At 51.7% G+C, this 10,254-nt stretch overlaps 1 protein-coding gene across 2 annotated transcripts in view; it reads left to right on the top strand.

Annotated features, from left to right (window-relative positions):
- The first annotated feature begins 364 nt into the window (after positions 1–364).
- Positions 365–10,254, top strand: part of Dnmt1 (DNA (cytosine-5-)-methyltransferase 1) — a 33,179-nt gene continuing 23,289 nt past the window's right edge. The window contains exons 1-3 of one of the 2 annotated variants that reach the window (XM_013034035.1): positions 365–505; positions 8,351–8,387; positions 9,782–9,889. In XM_013034035.1, the coding sequence (XP_012889489.1) occupies positions 426–505; positions 8,351–8,387; positions 9,782–9,889 (225 nt within the window). In that variant the 5' untranslated portion in view covers positions 365–425. Of the gene's footprint in view, positions 506–8,350; positions 8,388–9,781; positions 9,890–10,254 lie in introns of those variants that run through there. The other variant, XM_013034036.1, reaches the window with a different exon arrangement.

Raw genomic sequence — 10,254 nt, 5'->3', positions numbered from 1 at the left:
TTTTGAGGCTACCTCCTCCCCTCCCCAGCGGCTGGGGCTTCCAGTATTATGTTTAGAATGAGCAAAGGAATGAATGAACGTCTCAGGCGGCCCAGGCGTGTGTCTCCCCGCCCCCCTCCCCTTCCCATAGACGACAGTGTTGGCAAAGCTTGGGCGAAACCATGGCGCTGAGCTGGGAAGGGGGAGTCGCGCCCATTCGGCGCATGCGCACGACTCGCTCCCAGGCAGTCCCTATGTAGTTCCGCGCGCGGCTCCGGCGTGGTACGTCCGGCCGTCCCCCCCGCGCTCGGGGCCCGGGTGGTACAGGCGGCCTCCGCTCGCCGCCCCTCCCAGTTGGTTTCCGCGCGAAAAAAGCTCAGGCCTCCAGCGCCGTTGCCGCCGCCACCGCCGTCGCCGCTATCGCGTCCCGTGCAGCTTCGGAGAAGATGCCGGCCCGAACCGCCCCGGCCCGAGTGCCCGCCTTGGCCACCCCGGCCATCTCACTCCCCGAAGATGTCCGTAGGCGGTAGGTGATCAGCAGGGGAGAAAGAAAAGGGGGGTCGAGGGGACGCGGAGACGGGGAGAGGCCGAGGCCGGGCCGGGGTGCGGTGTAAGGGGGGGGGTCTTCTTTCCTCCCGCCCCCCCTCCTGCCCTCCCCGCGGCCGGCGGCCTCCGCTGACAGGCGGGCACGCATGCGCAGTGTGGCCCTGCGAGGCGCGCAGCGGTTGGCGGCGCGCAGGATGGAGCTTCCGGTCCCGCCGTTTTTCCCTCCCTGGCCATTTGGCGCCAAAAAAGCAAAACAACAAAAAGAACATAAACACGGGCACCTGGTGGCCGTGGGACTGGGGGTGTGGGAGGGGGTCTGCTTGTGATGGGTCCCAGGGAGAAGGAGCTTGCTGTGCGGGATCGCCTGCCCCGACGCGCAGGAAGTGGGCAGCTCTGCAGTCCCCTGGAGCCCCCAACCTCGGGGCTTCCACTTCCGGTGCCTGGCCTGGCCCCCCCACACCCCGGGGCAGCGTGTGTGGGAGGGGTGGGGTTCCTTGTACCCCCATGGCACAGCGATCTTTGCACCCCTTCCAGGGGAGCAGGCAGGGTGCATGCATGGTGCTTGGTGCTTGCAGGCCCAGTGGCCCTTCTAGTCAATGGGGGCCCACGTTCCTTGGGATCTCCCAAGGAAGCCGAACCTGTGAGAACCAGCAGCTGTTTCGTTATGTTCTCAGTGGGCAGATCGAGGGGGAGAGGGTGCCCTCCACCATCATGGCTTCCTCTCCCGCCCCCACCCTTCGAATTCTTAGCAAGTGTGGTTTCTATGGGGGGGTTTTCTGGGCCGAAGAGTTGGCGGGAAGATGGATCCGGCCTGCCCTTACAAATCAGTCCTAGAGACTTGTTTTGCCAGAGCCTGGTGCATTAGTCACTCAGAGTCCTGCCTGGGTCTGGATAGTCCTGCACCATATTTACCGCACCTATTTTCTACCCTTTTCCTAAGTTTGGTGGTGGCTGTCTTTGTGCCAGGCTAGCTCTGGTTTGGGCCTTGGGGAATGAAGTGGGGGTGGGGATGGTATTTTGGTTTAAACTTTTTTTCTTAACATACTGTGGTTCTGACCGAGAGCCTGGTCCACACCAGGCAAGCATTATAGCACCAAGCTACACAGGAGATTTTTTTTTTTTTGTCCTGAGCATTTTTCTTAAAGCTAGTGCTCTACTCTACCACTTGAGCCACAGCACCACTTCTGGCTTTTTGGTGGTGAGCTGGAGTTATGAGTCTCATGGATTTTCCTGCCCAGACTGGCTTTGAACTGCGATCCCCATATCTCAGCTTCCTGAGTAGCTAGAATTACAGAAATGAGCCACCAGTGCCCAGCCAGATCTTTTTATTTCCTCTTAATCTTGAAATGGAGTCTTTTGAAGTTGTCCACTCTGACACTGAATTACACCCCCAGCCCATTCGGCTTTTTTTCCTCCATTCTTGAGCTTGAACTCAGGGCCTAGGCACTGTCCCTGAGCTTCTTTTGCTCAAGGCTAGCACTCTACCACTTGAGCCACAGCGCCACTTCCGGCTTTTTCTGTTGATGTGGTACTAAGGAATTGAACCCAGGGCTTCATGCATGCTGGGCAAGCAGTCTACCACTGAGCCACATTTCCAGCCCTCACAGGGACTTTTCTCCTTGGGCTGGCTTCGAACGGCAATCCTCTGATCCTCAGTCTCCTGAGTGGCTAGCATTGCAGGTGTGCGCCACTAGTACTGGGCTTATTACTACCCTGCTTATTACTGTCTTTTCTATACAGCTGATTTAACCTTTGCGATTATTACAGCTTTCTTACTTGCTTGTCATTCTGTGATGAGATTTAAGCTGGGTCTCAAAAGCCTTGCACTCTACCTCCTGCCACTAGAGTGGGTGTGGAATAGGGCAAAGCTGACTTTTTCTACCTTTACCCTCTGAGGGAGAGGTTAGAGGACCACAGTCACTGCAGACGAAATCCTGAGCTGCCTGTAACCGGTTCTGTTGTGCCTGTCGCCTCTAGATGCCCATCAATGGCCTGGGCCACCTGGTTGCACCGCCGGGATAGTGACCCCATCCAGTATCCCCGTTAGAGTGCCCGCCTGTCCCCATCTGCCCTGAACAGAAGTCTTCATCACCTGCAACCTCATGGTCAGCGGTGTATTTTTTTTGTTGTTGGTCCTGGGGCTTGAACTCTGGGCCTGGGCGCTGTCCCTCAGCTCTTCAGCTCAAGGCGAGCGCTCTACCACTTGAGCTGCAGTGCCACTTTGTTTTCTGAATGGTTTATTGGGGATAAGAGTCTCACAGACTTTCCTGCCCGGTCTGGCTTTGAACCTCGATCCTCAGATCTCAGCCTCCTGAGTAGCTAGGATGGCGGGTGTGAGCCACCGAGGCCTGCCATTTTCTGTTATGTTCTTCTTTTGCCAGTTATGGAGCTTGAACTCAGGGCCTGGGTGCTGTCCCTGAGCTTTGTGTTCCAGGCTTAATAACCTACCACTGAGCCACAGCGCCACTTCTGGTTTTCCGGTGGTGCCCAGGCTGAATTCACATCTCAGCCACCTGAGTGGCTAGGATTACAGGCATGAGCCACCAGCACCTGGCTCATTTCCTTAGCTTTTGTGTCCAGGTGTGTTAGTCCTTTTTCTTTTGTTGTGTGTGATAATCCTAGGGCTTAAAACTCAGGGTCTGGGCCCTGTCTCTAAGCGTTTGTGCTCAAGGCTTGTGCTCTACCACTTGAACCATAGCCCTACTACTGACTTTTTTTGGTGCTTCATTGGAGATGAGTCTCCCAGACTTTCCTGCCCAGGCTAGTTTTGAACCATGATCCTCAGATCTAGGCCTGCTCAGTAGCTAGGATTATAGGCGTGAGCCATTGACACCCAGCTTCCTCTTCCTTTTTTTTTTTTTTTTTTGCTAGGGCTAGCACTCTACCACTCAAGCCACAGTTCCACTTCTGTCTTTTTCTGTATATGTGGTACTGAGGAATCAAACCTAGGGCTTCATGCATGCTAGGCAAGTATTCTACCACTGAGCCACCTTCACAGCCCTTTTACTCATTATTTATTTCTTTTGTCTGTAGTGGGGCTTGAATTCTGGTCCTGGGCACTGTCCCTGTGCTCTTCAGCTCAAGGAGAGCACTCTACCACTTGAGCCACAGTGCCACTTCCGGTTTTCTGGTGGTTCTTTAGAGATTAGTCTCAAGACCATTCCTGCCCAGGTTGGCAGGCTGGCTTTGAACTGGAATCCTTCGATCTCAGCTGCCTCAGTAGCTAGGATAAGTGTGAGCCACCAGGGCCCGGCATTTAAAAAATTTTTTTTTGAGTTTAATTCTACTGTTACGGTGTTGAGCAGAGGTGTACATTACTGTTTGATTTTTCTCTTTGAGAAGGGTCTCACTCTGTTGCTCAGGCTGGCTCTAAACTTGGTCCTCCTGCCTCAGCCTCCCTAATACTGGATTGTAGATCAACATTGTCATACCTGTCTGTGTGTGTTGGGGGAGGGGGAGGACATTGAGGATGATGAGATACTACTCAAATACTCTAACAGGGAGCCATACCCTCCACTCGGAAATAATCATGTGTATTTGTTACCTTACAGTTGTGTGTCAGGAATCCTCGGTGGGTCTCAGCAGCTGAACAGAAGTGTCTGCAGGTTTCATTCCTTTGCAGAGACCCTAGAATGTCTCTTCCAAGGCATGATTGGCTCACACCTTTAATCCTGGCTAATCAGGAGACTGAGGATCATGGTTCAAAGCCAGCCCTGGCAGGAAAGTCCTGAGACTCTTTATCTCCAATGAAGTAAGAAAGAAGCTGGAAGTGGAGCCAGCCTTGAGCAAAAGCTCAGGGCTAGCCTGGACTGGCAAAAAACAGGGTGTTTTTTGTTCTCTCAGGGTGTGAGCAGGATTCTGGCAATGACTGGAAGCTCTGGTCTCTCATCTCTTGTTGATTAAAGCTGAGAACTGGTCCTAGCTTTTGGGAAGGTTTTTTCTCCCCTTCCTCCACCTTTCAACTACACACTGCTCCATCTTTACTACACACTTGTATTTCTTTTGAAATGCCTCTAGAATGTTTTTTGCTGGTCCTGGGGCTTGAACTCAGGGACTGGGCACTGTCCCCGAGCCTCTTTGTGTTCAAGGCTAGCGCTTTACCACTTGATCCACAGCACCACTTCTTGCTTTTGGAGTAGTTTATTGAAGTAAGCATCAGATTTTCCTGCTTGGGTTGGCTTTGAATCGAGATCTTCAGATCTCAGCCTCCTGAGTAGCTAGGATGACAGGCGTGAGCCCTTGGCACCCGGACCTTTTTTTTTTTTTTTTGTGAGCCCTGGAATTTCAACCAAGGCCTTCAGCTTTCTAGGTAGGTCCTCTACTGTTTGCATCATGCCCTTAGTCTGGCAGCCAGACTTAAGCTCAATGTTAGAACCTGCATTTAGCCTGCCAGAGACGCTGGTTTCCATCCTGTTCTCAGACTACATTTCAAAGCTGTACTGCTGGCTTTAAGGGTGTTAAGAGTTGACATGCCATTTTGTAATCTGTTCCTATCTAATACTACATGCTTTGGCCAGATTAATTTCCCTAAAGCAGGATGCTGTTGTTGGCTTGTTGGCTGTGGAACAAACCCCAGACTATCAAGCCTATGTTTCAGACTGTCACCCTCTTCCGGTCTCGGGCCTTGTCATCCTGCCTTTGGTGCTTGCATGTTTCTTGGGCCAGCTCCTGTCTGCACTGGGGTATGCCTATGTGGTTGTCTCTGTCCTGTGCCTTTTGTCACATTGCCCTTTGTTTTGGGCAGCCTTTAACTGTAAATTACCAATTTTTGTGTGTATCTATGTCTGCGCATGTGCACACACAGACATGTATATACAACTTTTTGTTTGCTGGTCCTGGGCTTGAACTCAGGGCCTGCCCCTTAGCCTTTTTGCTCAAGACTGGTGCTCTACCACTTGAGCCACACCTTCACTTTCAGCGTTTTGCTGGCTCATTTGGAGATTAGAGTCTTGGAGACTTTGCTGCCTGACCTCATTTCAAACCTCCCATCCTCAGATCTCAGCTTCCTGAGTAGCTAGGATAATGGGTGTGCTCCAACAGTGCCCAGCCTAGGTATATTCATTTTTGGGCCAGTCCTGGGGCTTGGTTGGGGCTTGGGGACTGTCCCAAGCTCAAGGCTAGCACTCTACCACTTGAGCCACAGCACCACTTCCAGCTCTTTCTGTGTATGTGGTGGTGAGGAATTGAACCCAGGGCTTCACAAACACTATCACTAAGCCTCATTCTCAGCCCCCTTCAGGCCCCCCCCCCCATTTATACCTATTTATCTCACCTCTTAAATGACTAATGTCAAGTAGGAGTGAGTCATGAGGTCTCAGGCCCTGTGGAGAGAGCTGAGGTTGTTTTCATGTTGTCCCGTATTTGATCCTTCTCTTTGTTGCGCTGCTAATACTCCTGGGCATGAGGTGGAGGACGGAAATCTCACTGGGAGAGGAGTGGACTTGACCTTTGGGGGGAACTTGGTGATTTATCCCCAAGCACTGCTTAGGCACTTAAGAGAAGCTGTGGCCTGCCGGCCTACCCCACCTCGGTGGGCGTGGCTTGTCGGCGAGGGGGCGTGGCTTCGCCTCGGAGCCCTGCCCTGAGAGGCTCGGATCAGTCTGTGCTGAGTCTCAGCACTGCGCGTGCGCACACCCCGCCAGCCGCTCTGCTCTGCGTGGGATTTCAGTCTGACATGCCCCTGGCTGGAGGGGCGGCGGGGTGCAGCTGTTCTTTCAGGCTCGCCGCAGGGCTGCGATGACTTTTTGCCAGCCACATGCTCCAGGTCCTTCTTGCAGTTGTTTTTTAACATTTTTTCCCCCCATTCCTCCTGGGTGTTGTGGATGGAGCCCAGGATCTGAGCGTGCGACATGAGGTCAGCTCTCTACCCCTGGGGGGCGCGGCCCCGAGCACTCCTACTCTTGGAAGTCGCTGTGGGGCTTCCGGACTCCAGGATACGCAGTCTAGGTAATCACGTGGTTTGTAGTTGAATATTTCTCCAGCCACCCAGCAAGTTAGAAGGTCCCTTCCTGGTGGCACCACATCCGGCCTCCCAGCTTGCCGTCTGAAACGACCTGGTACACAGTAGACGGGCACAAATGTGAGTAGGAAGTAGGAAGCTGGGTCCACGCTGTGACGCTGGCCTGGCACGGACCCTGGGCTTCCTCAGGTGCCAGGCTGATCTGGCCGATGGTGCTTAATCGTCTACAAAGGCCAGCCAGAGCTCGCTGCCATTCAGCAAAAGATCCACTGAGCTCCTGGTCTGTGTGGCTGCTGGGCCCTAGATCCAGAGATGTCACTAGCCTGGTCCCTGCCCAGGGCACCTTCATTCCAAACACCAGACACCAATCCAGCTGGTTAGACTTGTTTGCTGCACTGTCTGCAGGCAGCTTCTGCCATTTCTATGCCACTTTCCAGTCTCTTCCTTATTGTCTGCCCCTTCTCTATTTTTCCCTTACAAATCAAATCTAACTAAAAACACTGCATTGATTCCCTCCCCACCAGGGCTTGAGCGTTTTCACTCAAGGCTAGCACCCTACCACTTTAATACACAGCTCCCCTTCTGGTTTTTGGTGGTTCATTGGAGATCAGAGTCTCATGGACTTTTCCTTCCTTAGCTGGCTTTGAACTGTGATCTTCAGATCTCCACCTCCTGAGTAGCTGGGATTACAGGTGTGAGTCACCAGTGCCTGGCTTATTTTTTGTTTTTTTTGGCTTATTTTTTTGGGTAGTACTGAGTCAAGCTTCCTAGGCAGATTCTCAACCCCTTGAACCCACACCTTCAGATGCTTTGGAGATGGAATCTCTCTTTTTTTGTCATGGGGCTTGAACTCTGGGCCTGGGCATGGTCCCTCAGCTCTTCAGCTCAAGGCAAGCGCTCTACCACTTGAGCCACAGTACCACTTCTGGTTTTCTAGTGGTTCACTGGAGATAAGAATCTCATGGACTTTCTTGCCCGGGCTGGCTTTGAACTGCAATCCTCAGATCTCAGCCTCTTGAGTAGCTAGGATGACAGGCGTGAGTCACAGGTACCTGGAATAGCTTTTAGAATTGTTTTTTTTTCCCCTGACCAGGCAGGCTTTTAATCTCAGTCCTCCAGGTCTGCCACCCACAGGAAACAGCTTTGATTAGGTACAAACCAAAAGATGAGCCTTTACTGAGAAGCTATTCAGTCCATCCCCAGCAGGGATAGGGCTTTGTGGCCTGTGATTGCAAGCAACAATCACTACCACTGGGCTATATTCCTGCCCTCAGATCTAGCAAACCACCTTTTTTCTTTTTGTTGTTGGTTAGGGGGCTTGAACTCAAGTCCTGGGTGCTGTTCCTGAGCTCTTTGGCTCAAGGCTAGCGCTCTACCACTTTGAGCCACAGCACTACTTGCAGATTTCTGGTGGAGGTAAGAGTCACGGACTTTCCTGCCTGGGCTGGCTTTGAACTGCGATCCTCAGACCTCAGCCTCCTGAGTAGCTAGGATGACAGGCGCAAGCCACCTTTTGTAACTTCATCTCCAGCTCCCCTGTGCGTCAGCATACCCAACTGCTGGCCCTAGAGGCCTGACTCGCCCATCTCAATACTTGTGGTTCTGCCGCGGTCAGCTGTCAGTTCCTTCCGTCCCCTCAGGGTGGCGCTAGTGCACTCATTGTAACACTAGCCACAGCCTTTTGCATGCTTACCAGACCTAACAGGAAAAAGCCGCAGTAGGTCTGATTGATATCCACTGGTAGAAGGACCCCAACAGTGGGATGTACCCCTCTTCCAAAACCAGGAAAGTCTTGAAAGTTGTAGTATTGATTCTCAAAGATAAATGAAGTTGATAACCAGTGTTTTTCCATTTCTTTTCCCCCAGGCTCAAAGACTTGGAAAGAGACAGCTTAACAGAAAAGGTAAGCTATTTTTTAAAAAAATTACTTATTTATTTTTTGTCAGTCGTGGGGTCTGAACTCTGGTCCCCCAGCTCTTCCGCTCAAGGCGAGCGCTCTACCACTTGAGCCACAGCACCACTTCTGGCTTTTTCTGTGTATGTGGTACTGAGGAATCGAACCCAGGGCCTCATGCATGCAAGGCAAGCACTCTACCACTGAGCCACCTTCCCAGCCCCATACATTTTTTTTTTCTTTTGCCAACACTGGGGCTGGAACTCCGGGTCTCGTGTTCTTGCTGTTTTTTAGCTCATTGCTGGCACCCACTCTAGGCTACAGCTCTCCTTCTGACTTCTTGCTAGTTAAGTGAATTCTCATGGACTTTGCTGATCAGACTGGCTCCAAACCTTGATCCTCAGATCTCAGCCTCCTAAGTGTCTGGGATTACAGGCATGAGCCCACGGCACTGGGCTCATTGTCAACATGTGTGAAAATAGGAACATTCTATTTTGGCCATACTTGCCCTTTTTCCTGTATACTTTAAAAAACTCATCGCTAGGTGATTTGCTTAAACACACCGTATAATGTAAATATCATGTCACTTTCTGCTGTGGTTTTAAGGAATAAGGACAAGAAAAAGACTTAGGGCAGTGGTGCCGTGGCTCGAAGTGGTAGACCACTAGTCTTGAGCAAAAATCGTTAAGCAGCACCCAGACACTTAGGCTAGGAGTCGATGGCTCACGTCTGTAATCCTAGCTAACTCAGGAGGCTGAGGTCTAAGGATCACAGGTGCAAGCCAGCCTAGGCAGGAAAGTTCTTGAGACTCTAATCGCCAGTTAATCACAGAAAAGCTGGAAGTGGCACTGTAGCTCAAGTGACGTGCTAGCCTTGAGCAAAAGGAGCTCAGGAACAGCACCCTGGCCCCGAGTTCAAGCTCCAGGACCAGAAAAAAACTTGGAATACAAACACAATTTTTAGACTATTTTGCATATGAGTTGGTTGTTCCAGGGGCTGAGTGTGTATATGTGTGCACATGTGTGTGCATGTGTGCTTGTGCCTGTACTGGGGCTCGAACTTGGGGCCTGGCCCCTTTTCCTTGGCTATTTTGCTCAAAGCTGGTGTTGTACCACTTGAACCACAGATTCAAGTGTGGCTTTTTGTTGATAATTGGAGATAAGCTTTACGGACTTTCCTACTGGGGCTGGTTGAACTGCCATGTTCAGATCCAATCTTGAGTAGCTAGGATTACAGGTGTGAGCCACCGTTGCTGGACCTGCATTGGATTTTGTTTGTGGCTAACACGATGTGAACTCCTGTTAGGTCACTGGCCTTGAAGACAGCTTAGTTTCTTGAGTATGCATCTTGTTCGCGGCTTTGTTAGCAGTTGAGGACTGTTCACACCTGTGTCCTTCCCTTAGGAGTGCGTGAAGGAGAAATTGAATCTCTTGCACGAATTTCTGCAAACCGAAATAAAGAATCAGTTGTGTGATTTGGAAACCAAATTGCATAAGGAAGAATTATCTGAGGTAAGAGTGTGTTCTGGGCCCTGGCTTCCACCAAGAGCTCTCCCTGGCCAGGTACTGGGTAGCTCACACCTCTAAGCTACTCAGGAGGCTGAGATCTGAGGATCAATCAAGGTTCGAAGCCAGCCTGGGCAGGAAAGTCTGAGACTCCTATCTCTATTAACCACCAGAAAACCGGAAGTGGGGCCGTGGCTGAAAGCGGTAGAGTGCTAGCCTTGAGAACAAAAGCTCAGGGACAGCGCCTAGGCCCTGAGATGACACCCCATGACTGACCAAAACCAAGACAGGCAGAAAGTGCCGCGCTCGCCCCGCTGCCTGCGGATTCTAAGGGAGGAGCTGTCTCCTCGTGACGTCGCTTGTTTGCATTC

This window comes from Dipodomys ordii, unplaced genomic scaffold (assembly GCF_000151885.1).
Source record: "Dipodomys ordii isolate 6190 unplaced genomic scaffold, Dord_2.0 Scaffold180, whole genome shotgun sequence".
Taxonomy (NCBI): Eukaryota; Metazoa; Chordata; class Mammalia; order Rodentia; family Heteromyidae; genus Dipodomys; species Dipodomys ordii.
Note: the sequence above shows the minus strand (reverse complement) of the source record. Positions and strands in the feature narration are given on the sequence as shown.